This window comes from Cyprinodon tularosa, unplaced genomic scaffold (assembly GCF_016077235.1).
Source record: "Cyprinodon tularosa strain WSP-4 unplaced genomic scaffold, ASM1607723v1 ctg357, whole genome shotgun sequence".
In the NCBI taxonomy this organism is placed as follows: Eukaryota; Metazoa; Chordata; class Actinopteri; order Cyprinodontiformes; family Cyprinodontidae; genus Cyprinodon; species Cyprinodon tularosa.
Genome location: NW_024039071.1, coordinates 504,797 through 518,928, shown reverse-complemented (window position 1 = coordinate 518,928; position 14,132 = coordinate 504,797). Strand labels below are relative to the sequence as shown.

The 14,132-nt window shown below is 36.7% G+C and overlaps 1 protein-coding gene across 7 annotated transcripts in view; it reads right to left on the bottom strand.

Annotated features, from left to right (window-relative positions):
- Positions 1-14,132, bottom strand: part of LOC119790187 (abl interactor 2-like) — a 50,529-nt gene that overhangs the window by 21,567 nt on the left and 14,830 nt on the right. For all 7 annotated transcript variants that reach the window (XM_038295616.1, XM_038295615.1, XM_038295613.1 and 4 more), the window contains exon 2: positions 9,174-9,341. In XM_038295616.1, the coding sequence (XP_038151544.1) occupies positions 9,174-9,341 (168 nt within the window). The remainder of the gene's footprint in view (positions 1-9,173; positions 9,342-14,132) is intronic.

Sequence of the window (14,132 nt, the reverse complement as noted above, 5' to 3'; positions counted from 1 at the left end):
AAACATCTCTAAATAGAAAAAAACTGCTCAAGCTCACAGCAGAAATTCTTCATCAAGGAAAGTCGAGTTTGTTTAAAGAAAAAGGAGATTTTTTAAGGGTTTTCTCTGACAAAAAAAACATACAAAACAGTTTTGATCATTTATGGAAGATTATGGCAAAACAGTAGGATTCCATTGTTCGTACAGTAAAAGTCAGAGAACAATGTGGACGTCAGATTAAAATAACTGTTATGGATTTTAAAAAGAATAAAACTGCTGCACTTTCCATTTTTGGACATCTAAACCTTTTTCAGGAGTTAAGCTCTGTGTTGGATGAATATACTGCATGCAGAGAAACTGGAGTTGTTGCTCATATTGGTGCATTCATTTTCAGTCTGTATGTTTGGATTACCCACATTAAACATGCAGCCAGTATTTTATCTAATAGTGCAACTGCTACACAAACTGCAGTCTTACCGTGACGACAACAGGGGTGTTTCTAATGTGAAACAGACATGATGAGACTGTAATAATTTAGCAATAGCAACCATTTTTTGGGAAGTGTTCTTTTGATCTCCTAGATAAGAATTCTCACACAGGGAAGATCAGCTGTAAGGAAGCTGAGCGGAGAAGAGGAGTTAAAGCAAAGCCAGTTCCAGTGCTCCATCTGCTGCTTTCGCACTTGCTAATGAGCCTCCATAAATTGTGTTGTAAATATGATATTTTGAATCAACATTAGTGGCATGGGTTACCTAAAGAATTGCAATTCATGGTTAATACTAGGGCTGGGCGACACGACCTCAAATCAATATCACAATGAATTAGGTAGTTTTACCTTGATAAATGCATGATAAATTTTTGTGAAAAATAATGGCATGTGCAGGAAATGCACCTGATTTATTTTTCATTTATTTATTGAATAAATCAGATTACATAACATTACTTTCAATAAAATATAAAAGTCTTGTAACCATTCAAACTTAAACATTCAACACTGTCTCATTGAACAGGAGAAAAATATTTGTTTTTTTGCAAACATTTTTGTGTAAAGGTAATGAAGCTATTTGCACATCTTTGAACTCAACAGCGTAGCTGTGCTGTAGGAGGTGGAGGTTGGATGTGTTACTTTGGGTAGTCCCGACAGTTTTCAGACAAACTTTGCATTTCTTGTTCTTTTGCTCAACATCTATGGAGTCATTTTTGTGCCACCAAACTGAACATGCAATGAGAACGATGTGAATCTTTACAGGGTTCCTACAGCATAGGGCAAGTTAAATTCAAGACTTTTTAATGCCACTTGAAATAAAAATTTAAGACCAAATTCACAAGAAACACAAGAAAAAGCTGCGTGCGACAACTTAACCCAAAGGTTTATTTTAACATAAACCACTGCACCAATGTTTCAAAATTTAAAAGCATACAGGAAGAAAGCTAAAAACACAGAAATGACAGATATATTTTAATAATTATTTAACTGAATTCACAAACTTTGTTTTAGCAGGGAACAAAACAAATCAGTTTTAAAGCCACAACATAACCAGTGCTAAGTCTTTTTTGCAGCTATTTTTCTTTGTATCGTTTTCTTAGTATGTTTGATTTGGTGATAAGTGGAGGCGTTGCAGAGACAAGGGTGGAAACAAAACTGAGAAATACCGGCTGTTTCTCTGTAACTCGATTTTGACGATTTGTGTTTCGCGCTTCACATGTGACTCCACTGCCTTAATTCCCATGGTTCCGAGCTTGAATCGCTTCTTGCACAAATACACTGTGCCTCATGTATGTTCCCTGGTACTGGTTTTAGCCATGGAGAAAACTCTTGGCTGGAGCCAATTTTTGTGACATTTACACTTGCTCATATTTTCCAGACAAAAAGTTAATGGTGCATCTCCCAAATGTCACGGCCGCAACATTGCTTTTATTGGTTCCACTATCGGGACGGAAGCAATAATGGCAAGTCGTTATTTTTTTTAAATAAAAAAAAATTCTCAATTTTAATGTTTTATTTAGATTACAAAAATTATTTATGATGTTTTAAAAATGAAGACCTACGAAAGACTGATTTAAGACATTTTAATACCAATTAAGGCCTTAGTTTTATTTTGAAGAATTCAATGCCTTTTAAGACTTTTTAAGGACCCGCGGGAGCCCTGCTTTAAACTCACACACCTCCGCTCAAAATCTGGCTTCCCTGCGCTCAACTCTGACAATGCGCGCTCGATTTCTTCTCTACTCGCTCAGCTTCTTATCTGCGCTCGCTTGGCTTCACAGGATAAACAGATGTAATTTGATTTAGGGCTTCTTCAGTGGGCTCATTCGCCATTCTCTTTGTTTACACTACTGACTGGATGGGTGGAGCCACGTGATTACACACATGCGGCACTGTCGTAAAGGGGAATGGAAATACCGCCACCAACGCAGACAGGAAAAACAGCAAAATTAAGTTTATTTCTTAACAAACATGGGAAAATTGTCGCCGGTTGTCATAGTGAATGACGATAACAATATAATTCAGTTTATTGCCCAGGCCTTGTTTATTCTATCAAGCACAAGAAATTGCTTAAAACATCACTACAGCTGCAAGTACAGGTGCAGAAAAATGTTTTTATACCCTGGAAAATCCTTGTATTTAACCCAGAAGTTTTTTTCTGATAGAAACCTAAACATTATGAAAGAAGAAAGAATTAGTTTTCAGGTGATTTAGTGTTTATGCAGAAAATCCGAATCTGAGAGACTCTGAATCCAAAGATGTATTGACAGCTGCAAAAAGGGAGTGAAAAATCAAAGCTTGAAGTTTGATTCTCCACTCAGGGTCAGCCTCAGTGATCAATTGATCTTCCTTCAATGTACGTCCCATGGGTGAAGGTAGGTATGCATGAATAAGCCAGATATGCAGCCCCAGTGATTGCACTCAGAGATTAAAGGTTCTTGGTTGATATCATGGTGTGAGACACAACATCACAGATCTTTTAGTTAGACTCGTCAGCCGGAAGCTGGTTTGGGGTCAGAAAAATGGGAGAGAGAGATGTCCCTGAGTTGGCCTGTTAAAGAATCTCAAAATGAAAACAAATATTTGTTTCTCATAGTGTTTATAGTGTTGGGATAAAACGTATTGTAGTTTTGAACATTATCTAAGCAAAGGCATGCACATAATGGACATTTATAGACTGAAGGAATTCCATTTTTAAGCACTGAGTCCTTCTGATGGAAAACAAGCTTTATATCCTTCCTCCTCCGAGCAATGGCTGTTTTTAGCAGTCTGTGATGTTCCATGAATAATGTTTTGGCTGATTATAGCTGCATAAAAACCAAAAAGGCATTATTTAAGAGCTTGTTAGTGTTTCTGTAAGTGAAGAAGCAAAATATTCGCCTACATAACAGATGTGACCATTTCTGAACAGAAAGTGCTGATTATAACAAATAAACTCAGCCAGCATCTTGTTCTGACTGCATGGAGACCATCTGGATGAACCAGAAGTCAAAGCAAGAGAATGAACCTTCTATAGCACTGAAAGGTAGATCTGTATCCCTTTATGCAGTCTAACAAAAAAAAAAAAAACACAAAAAAAACATGCCAGCTTGCTTTCTTATTGAAGCTGACTGGGTTTGTCTAAGATAAATGCTCTTGACAGAGCTGCCATTGTGTAGGAGTGCAGCTGAGTGTAACTCACTGGATCACTATGCTTCACACCTAGGACAACACTGGATGCTCACATATCACAGCTGAGTAACACAATAAAGACTGTTTCATCTTTTCAGATTTGGTATTACTGAATGTACAAACCCTATATTTTTGATCATATTCTAAAAAAATTCCCGGGTTTAAACTGTCTGAAGGTTATAAAGGAACAATCTAAATTTCCAACAGGAAGATCAGATTAACAATCAATTTAGCTCTAAATAGTTTACTATGAAACTCTTTATCATTCAAACACTCAGAATCCTCTTTTATCTTTGTGCCTGGGCCTGGTGCATGACGTAATTATTTCCCTTTGAAAGAACTGTATTAATGTGGCCAGTTTAGACTCACTCACCAGGATCTGCATGGTTATTCATGCCAGTTTAAATGTTTTGCTGTATGGAGGATTTAAAAAATATGATTTTTTCCCATTTGTGAAAATAAGCTTGGAATTGAATCTGTCGCACCAAAATGCTCTAAAGGTTTAAGCCTTTATTAGGACTTTGTCACACCTTGCCGATTTAGACAGCGTATGCCCGACATCCCAGAATCTCCTAAAACGCGGCATACACGAACTTTTGATGTATTTTTTCAAGTTACATTGTGTATTCATAGAAAGTCCAGAACTTTTGTGATAGCATAATGCCCATGAAATGATGCACAAGCCAGTGTCCTGAGGGGGGCAGCCATGCGCCCGGAGGCACCCTAATAAAAAATGTCTTTGATCACAGTATAATAAGTAAATGGCTTTTTTATCCCCCCCTCAAAAAAAAAAAAAGAAAAAAAAAAGAAAGAAAGAAAGAAGCTTCGGAGTTGCAGCAGATTCAGCTTTTTGTCAGCTAGGAAGTTTGTTGGTCGTGACCGTGGGCGTGAACGCAGGGTGGATCCATCACCCTATGATGGGATGCAGTCTGGAAGAGAACTGATGGTTTCCTCCTGTGAACCCCCTTTTATACCAAAATGCATCCAATACATCATTATACAGTAGCTGTGATTTAGAAACACGTTCAGAGGTCGTCTGGAACACGTCAAATACGTTAGGCGCTGGAGATAAGGTCTTGATAAGTTAAACATAGGTTATGTACATGTTGCTCATAGGTTTTGGATAAGCCAGACACCACGAATTATGAGTAACTTTCACTTAACGTATGTCAACTATTAAATAACTTACCTGTAAATTATGGCCCCTGTATGAGCAGACGCTGGCGTACGTCGGGAAATTTTGAGCATGCTTAAAACTCCTTGACGTACTTGCCCTATGTCGATGTGTCCCAGCGTGTTTCAGCGTTTTCCAGCGTACTTCAGCAGCAACTTATACAAAACATACTCATAACTTATTCAAATCTAAATCATCAAGAAGTGACAGGGACTTTAGACTTCTGTTCTGTAGATTTCGGTTTATTGGTGCTTTTAAACTTAAATCGTGGCCATTTTTTACTGAAATGACCAGAATGCACCAATTTCTGTTTCATCTTCACATCATGACATTTAGATTCGAAGAACAGCTAATATATTAAAAGCCATGATAAAAAAAACTGTTCTGTATGTAAAAAAAGAACATGATGTTTCAACACTGTTCGGTCTACTTCAACATGATGTGATAAAAAATTTATTTTCCAAATCAAGCTTATAACACTTATGTCTGAGGAAAGAAAACATGTTTCTGCACTTCAGCCTCACTTAGATTCAGGGTTGCTGCACTTTGCAGCACACAGTGATGTCCAGAGAGCAGCTAACAGAGTTGAACCTGCATGGATGCATACATGATTCCTAAATGCTGACACCCATGAGTCCTTTTCCTTTAGATGACTGAACCATGTCTGATTCCCCATGTACACTCGTGCCTAAAAGCGTTCAAAAAATTAACATTTTAAATGACCCAACATGAAGACAATTTTCTGTTTTATAAGGTGCTGGTGGATAGAGACTGGTACTACAAGGTGTTCGTTTTCTGAAACTATTTGAGCTGGATTTTATTAAATGAAATAAAGTCGTAAATAATTGTGAAGTGAGATAAAAATGACAAATTATAGCATTTCTACAAACAAAAACTGGAAGATTGTGATGAGAAATTGTGCTCAGAGTTAATCCATTATAGCACAGGCGTAACTTTCTGAAGGACAGTCCCCACCTAAAAGTTATGCTGTTTTTCCTATTTCTGCTCATTTACTTAAGACAAAGGTAGCAGAGGTTGGATGCAGCTGTCTTCAGAGCATTTTTAGTCAGTGTTTTTATTCTCTCTCGTGCTGCCCCAGTGTCCCGCCTCTCGGTGTAACATCATCAGATCTGTCACTTTGAGACATCTGACTTCTGGTCGCATTCCAAAGTAGGTTGAAGGAAAGACACACAGCAGCATTAACCTGCAGCTACTTCGATGTATGTTTAAGTGAAAGATAGAAGACGGGTTGGTTAAAAAAATTTGAGATGAAACAAAAAAATCTGTTCGTTAGACATGAGGAGCTTTTTCAGTTATAAATGGCAACAGAGAGTAAGTTTATACAAGTTAGTATTATAATGCTAGAAGCTTTGGAAAACATACATGCTTTGTTCTTCTTTACTAGTTAAAAAAAGGCTTCGCTTCTCAGAAAAATGTACACGTTTTCTTATTGAACAGACAGAATCCGACTGCAGAGCTTCTACATATCTTGAAATTTTGTTTCTGGAACCATTACTAGGGATGCACGATATAATCGGCCCCCTATTAGATCCTGTTCATTGAAATGGTTCTCCATCATGATGTAAAACAAATCAAAAGGTGTAGAGCAGAATCCACCATAAATAAATTGGGTAGAATATTTACTAGTTGAAAAGGGGAACATTTCTTCATGCAGAGCTAGGGATGCACAATATAATCGGCCCCCTATCGGTATCGGCCTGTATCGGCCTTAAAACTGAATATCGGACATCGGCCACCCCACCGATATTTAACCCGATATTTGATCAGCTTCTGAGTTTCTAAAGTCTAAAAAAAAAAAAATACTACTTCTTTTTCCTTCTCAAAAACTTCTTTTTTACAGACTTAAAAACTTCTAAAGACGAGGGAAAAAATATTGATACATTAAAATATCACAATATCTTCATATGCTGATATATTGCCATTTAAAAACACCATATCAATCTCTTTTACTAATGAAATATTGCTATATGTCATCGTTATGATACAAAATCCCCCGAAAATTCACGAAATTTTGCTATATTTTTATATGTTGATATATTGACGCGGTATCGATCTATTTTACTAACAAAATCTCACAAGAATTTGCAAAATATCACGACAGTTTGTAAAAGAACGATGAAATTTCACGAGATTTTGAAAGTAAAATAAATCGATACCACGTTTTTAAAAATCTATTTGATATCAGCATATGAAAATATATTTGAGTACATTATTTTTCAAAGTGTCAGAAATGAATAACAAAACTGCTATTTTCAATGACTACTTATTTTTGACCAGCTTTAACATCGGTATCGATATCGGTCATCGGCTACATGAGTTTTAAAATATCGGCATATCGGATATCGGCCAAAATCCCAATATCGTGCATCCCTAATCAATATATTAGTAAAGGGGCTCATAAATCTTTTTAAACAGCACAGAGAGAAATAGGGATGAATCAGATTTACTGGGATATGCAAGAAAAAATAAAATATATCTCCAAGTTTACCAGAAGGTTTACAGGGAAAAAATGCTATATTTAAAATGCAGCATATCCATATTTTTCTGGATGGATGAATTGAATTGAAATTGTACATTCTAGGGATGAGAGATATATCGATTTTGGCATCAGAATCGTCTGTTATTCGTTATTCTCTTATACATGAATGTTTTTGGGCCCTATATATACACTCACCAGCCACTTTATTAGGTACACCTGTCCAACTGCTCGTTAACACTTAATTTCTAAGCAGCCAATCACATGGCGGCAACTCAGTGCATTTAGGCTTGTAGACATGGTCAAGACAATCTCCTGCAGTTCAAACCGAGCATCAGTATGGGAAAGAAAGGTGATTTGAGTGACTTTGTACGTGGCGCCAGAAGGGCTGGTCTGAGTATTTCAGAAACTGCTGATCTACTGGGATTTTCACGCACAACCATCTCTACGGTTTACAGAGAATGGTCCGAAATAGAAAAAAAATTGAGGCAGTTCTGAAGGCAAAAGGGGGTCCAACCCGTTACTAGCATGGGGTACCTAATAAAGTGGCCGGTGAGTTTATAATGCACTAAAGGGCATCTCTCTAACTATCGATAAATATAAATATCAGTGTATTATGGTTCTCTTGTGTTCTCAATAATAGGAAAGCATTCAATAAATATATGTTTGAGCTCTTTTTTGGAAAATACAAAAACCTAAAATAAGCGTTCGGGTTCCATCAGCCACCAACCGAGTGTCCCACCAAATTTAATTACAACATTACACCCTTGTTTTGCAGGTTAAACGCAGAACCATTCTTTAATCTGTATTTTTGCAGGGAAAGGACATATTTTGTTAATGCAAAAAAAAAAAAAAAATGAAATCCAGGAACAAAAAAGTGTAAAATTCTTGATCAAAAACCTTTTGATTAAAAACTTTTCTGTTTTCTAAGATTTTACTTTTTTTCATTTATTTTTCTCAATTTCTTTTTACTGTATTATTTTTAAATGTTTTTTCCAAATTTTTTTTTTTCTGAGTATCTATTTTTCAGATACATTTTTTAAATTGCAATCTTTTAAAATTGGGCTTACAGATAACATTCTCTTCACTTCTGAGGACTGGCTTTTCTCTGGAGTGAGGAGAAAAGACACAGATGTACTGATCTGCATGGATGTTAGCGAAAACATTTTATGGGTCAAGTGTGAATGTTTGTATTTGCGCTTAAAGTAAAGAAAATTTCATAAACATCCATCTCAAGAAGATTCATTTGAAAAACTAAAAAGTGTAACTATAAAATTAGTAAAAGAAAAAAGGTTGGAAAATAACATTTGAAAGAATAAATTTATAGAATATAGAATAAAAAATTATAAAATATAAAAATGTATCATAATATATTAATATCATATATTATTATCATTAATTTTAAAATGATTTTAAAAAGCTTTTTCAACGTTTCATTTCTGGGTTATGTTTTTTTTTTCTTTTACAAAATGTTTTCTTTGCTGAAAAGAACAATAATGGAAAAAAATTTCCGCCATACTTCATGACATATATCAATGTCTGTGTTCGAGACCAGATTAGGGATTTTTTCATCTACATATTAGTAGTAGGCTCCATGCAGCTCCAACAGAGTCACCATTTCGCAGTTCTCTGAATAAAGTCTTTCTATCTAATGCTTATATTTAGCCCTCACAGCTCAGCAGTTTTACACTTAAATGGACTCTACATATGGGTGACTAAGAATTCCTATATCCGAGGAAATCAGGATTAAATGCATACAGTTTTTTGTTTGAATAAGAAAGAATTGTGCAAACAGAAGTTTACTATACACTTGGGACACGTCACCCCTCCCACCACTGAAAGAGGAACATTTAGGATCATCTGACCTGTGAAATGTGGTTGACAGAGCTTTCCATGCGGCGGAGCTGTGAGGCCTGGATGTCGAGCATCTGCAGCACATTGTTGGCCAGGGTGTTGATAAGGTAGGCGACACTAGCCAGAGACTGGGTGGTGTAGCTCTTTGTCTCCTCCAGCGCTCGGTGTTTGTCTGCAGACTGTGGGTAGAGGGGGCAACAGACAGATTTGGGACTGGAGTCAGACAGGGTCAACAACTTAAAAAAACATACAAGCAACTAAGAGCAGCTAAATAAAAAAACTAGGGGATGAAGAAAACCTAAGATAACTTTACTCCCATTAATGTTCGAGCAAAGAAAGCCAGTATGTGCGGCCCACTACTACTATGAGATGGGTCAAACACAAAGGACAAGATATCAATATAAAACATGCAGTTCCTTTGATTGGCTCATCTACCAATAAAATCCAAAGTCGGGGGTCGGGGAAAGCGAGACACTAAGTCGTGGTTATAAGATGGTTAACACAATCAATGCAACCTGATTGCTGAGTGATATGCAGCTCTGGGATGAAATGTCTTTTATGGCTCCTCTTCCCTCCATAAGACATTTCATCCAGGCACTGCGTGTCCTGAGCCCCTAACATCATCAATGACCCCCTTTAGTTATTTATCCAATACATAATTCAAACATTTACTATACCATTAACATTTAAATTCCACAGTTAATTTATTAAATGGTATAAAAAATACTATTAGTATTTTACATGTATTATTTAATAAAGAGACATAATTTTATGGGGTCGTCAGTTTGCATTGTTATTTTTGGGGTTAGAGGCTGAAATGTCGGGAAACTAGTGATCTATGGGTGGTTTTCTTTCTATATAAATCACAATGTTCCAAGATTTATGATATCTTTCATCAGGATGGAATCAGTCTCCTAAACAACTAGAGCTGTCGACATGTGATGTCTGGTTAAGGAAATATGAGCTAAAGATTGGAGTCTTGCTCATGGATGTGGGAGTTTTAGGTTGTCAATTTTCTCCTGGATCCTAGTCTCGAGTTGTGCTGTTGATTTGCCTAATATGCTGACACGTATCGGAGCAGCCAAATAACTGGACCTGAGTGAGTGTAGCAAAACTATATCCAACTCAGGTCCAAATAAATAAAAAATAAAACAAATGGTATGAGCGAAGGTAAAAAAGTGTATGGTTAAAGTGGCTGCTTAGATGCTGAGAATCGGAGTGAACATTTCGGAATCACACCAATAAACTAAACTATATTCACACTTTATGTACATTTATGTATGAAATGGGAAAATTGTCCCTGCAAAAAGCCTTGAGATGACATGTGTTGTGATTTGGCGCTATATAAATAAACTGAATTGAACATGTATATGCACACAAGGTGGATTTATTTGTTATTATAAAACACAGATAACATTCTTGAATTATAAACAGAGCATTCTGAAGCATCATGAGTCAAATAATCTGAACCTAAATGTAAAGAGATCACGTTGAGTGGATGTATGGAAAATATACCCATTTCAGTCCTCACAAGCATAAAAATATCATCTGTGTGTGGGTGTGTGTGCTGAAGCCCAATATAGGTCAGTGCAAACTCATTCAAGCCTGAAGTTGACAAGAAACACACTGACACTCAAGTGTGTATCTATCTGTGTGGGTTTGTGTGTGTGGGTGGGTATTTCTTAATGGGGACCATTTTCCATAGATCATAGCACATCGTGGGGACCAATGCCCCGTCCCCATGGGTAAAAATGCTGTTTGGGGTTGGGTGTAAGGTTTAGGACTAAGGTGTGAATTGATTTTAGGGTGGGGTTAGGGTAAGCTATGAATCTGTATTGGTTAGGTTTAGGGTAAGGGTCAGAGAAATGGGTTGGAAATAAATGAAAGTCCCCACTAGGACAGAGAAACGCGACGGTGTGCGTTTGTGTGTGTGTTTGCACACACAGATACATGGAGTCAAGACATATTATAACTGACAATGCAAACAGAAACACACACACCCAGTTTGTGTCATGACTTCAGATGACCCATTGCCCTACATTTGCAGTCCAAGGCGAATTCCACATTTCTTGAACCAGATAACAGCAGAAGGAAGTGCTTAAAATCTGCTTTCAGTCCTGCCAGCAGCTTGCAGAAAAGCTTAAACTTTATATACGGCAAACTGCCGGTGGAAGCTACCTGAGGTCACAGAGACACAGCAGTAGTTAAGGCATTATTATAACTGGCTGAATTAACATCCTTCTTTGGGTAACAAGCAAGCCCAACAGTTCATTAAATGGGATTCTACTTTATAAAGTTCTTTTTTTTACCCTCAATCTGGTATTTATACATCTATGAATAAGCAAGTTCCTCTCGACCTTTACGTAGTATTTATATAAACTAAAAAAAACATCTGCCTCTCTGTCCCATCACAGCAGTTTCTCTACCTGCTTGCTCCCTTAAATCATTCCCAAATACATACAATATTTTTATTGTATATTGTATACTTTCCAAAGGTGGAACATTGTGAGATTTTGATGTCATTAGTGGAGACGGTTTAAACTGCAGTTACATGAAATTAATTTTATAAGAGGGCTTCATTATGTAACATCAATCTATCATTATTATGAGAGTGTATGTAATATTAAATCATGATGAAAACAATATTTGTTGTATTTAAACTATATGTAAAATTTCATTAATTCATACTTTAGATGATGACCTTGTACCTTAGTAATGACCTTTGCCTTTACCGTTGACTGCTTTAGAGGGGCGTTCAGGAGCGAAACTAGTTTCCAGCAATGCCAATGGTGCCATTAGTGTTAATAGTTAAAATGAGGGAAGAGGCCAAACCTGCAGTGAAAACAAAGCTAATTTTGCTAGTTTAGAAGTCAGGAGCTCCTTCTATTTGATGGAAAGGAAAATTGGGTGAAAGCATTTTTTCTGTTGGTCATGCAAATTGATGGGAAAATGTAGTACATATTACTGTGTAAGAACTGTAGGCCTTGTATGGATATTTATGTGCTACAGCCTGATAGCATTGTTTGTTTCTATTGCCGCTATAGAGAGAAGCATCCTGTGAAACACGTATAAAACACTTAAGTCCATCATTTGCACCTTATGGGTTTGAGATATACGTCTAACCTTGACTCAAATGGAAACAAGGTCGGTATTAGACATTGTTGATTTTGCTGACCAGTGGAGGTCTTCAGCCATGAGCATGCCTTCAGCTGTAACAATAGTACCATGACCTTTCATTGCTTTTCTTTTTTTTGAATGCTGCATTAAATAACTAAAGTGTATGATGGGAAGCTTGAAGCTCATTTGAGTCCCCAAAAACTAAAAAAGAAATAATATCCTGACATTCAGGAATTTGTTTTGTTTACATCCATTCTGCACTAGTTGGTTAAATGTTTTTTTCTCATGTTTTTCAGCATGTTTCCTTCCCATTCTGTCTGAAATCCTCCATAAATGTATTACGACATCTTTACATCTCCTCTGCAGCCTTTTTTTCCCTCTAATGTCCCGTTAGCACTGACCTAGTTGGGCTGCTGCCTTATTTGGCCTAGCGCAAGGGCAGACAACACATACACACATATAGACACGTACAGATGCTGTTAATAAAGACCGATTTTTATTTCCAACTAAGTTCACAAACATGAATCATATTAGATCTACATGGACTCCTATGCACGCTCTGATTTCTCTGACCTCTTTTTTAATGAAGGCATATTCAATTCAATTATACTTCAATAATCCCCGAAGGGAAATTCATTTACACTTTATTAGCATAAAGTATACAATCCAATGAATCATATTTTGATGCTTCTTGCTGCATTGTGATGCATATTGAGGTTTTTAATGAATCAAAAACACCAACAACAAAAAATTACCTACAAAAAAGCTTTGGGTGTGGCAACTGATGCTGTAAATTTAAAGAAGCTTCTGCCTGAAAGGATACAACAAACATTATCTAAGTAGGGAAAATGCTGAATAATAACATAAACATAGGACCAGTCTCTAGTGTATCTGTCTATAGAACATTTTCTAAATAGATTTAAGTGTGTAACTTTAGCAGGCCATTAGAACACCTTCGTTTTTTTCTTTCCAAAATAGTTAGTAAATAAATAATCCACTGGACTTTTTTTCCAGGTTTGAAGACATTTTGCTTCCCATCCAGGAAGCGTTCTCAATTGAAAATGTCAGAAATAGCAATAAGTTCGAGGATTTATAGAGTGGACCAAAACAAAGCCTTGTTTTGGCTCAGAAAACATGCAATCAACTCAATCGCTGAATAGAAAGTTTTTTCAGCTTTCAAAGATCTAATATTAAGCGATTGAGTTGATTCATTCCTACTATCATCGCAACTCCCACCACCTTACAGGGGAATAGAAGTCTTGCATGTTCAGGCAGACCAACAATTTCCTTTAACAACACTCCTTTCAGAGACATAGACAGGTATCAGGTATTACAGGCTAACAAAATAAACAAACCACCCCAATTCCAAAGGGCGGACCCATTCGTCTGGTTCAATTTGCATGTCTTCTAAGCCAAAATAAGACTTTGTTTTTGGTCCACTTTATAAATCCTGAAACATTTTGAATTGAAAGAGCTTCCTGGATGGGAAGAGAAACGTCTTTCAACTTGGAAACAAAAGTCGAGTGGAATTTTTTTGTTTTCAAACCTTTCAGAGATAAACTTTCAGCTTCGCAACCTAGGTGTGCATGGGCTTAAAGTCAGAACAAGGTCGTCAAACAGCCCTTCAGGAGCAAAGTGCAAGTTCCTACCAATTACCACATGTTATTCTTGTCCTGAAGCAGCAAACCAAACCAACACCATCACTGCCATGTTTACATTGTAAAATCAGTCCTTTTGTCTAAGTTTAGATTGTATGTTAGAACAGGTGCAATGCAGCTTAGTGGTGTTTAAATGCATATCTACTAAAGTAGCTGTGGACCCTGGTTCTTCACTTATGTTGGTGCCAAAGAGCC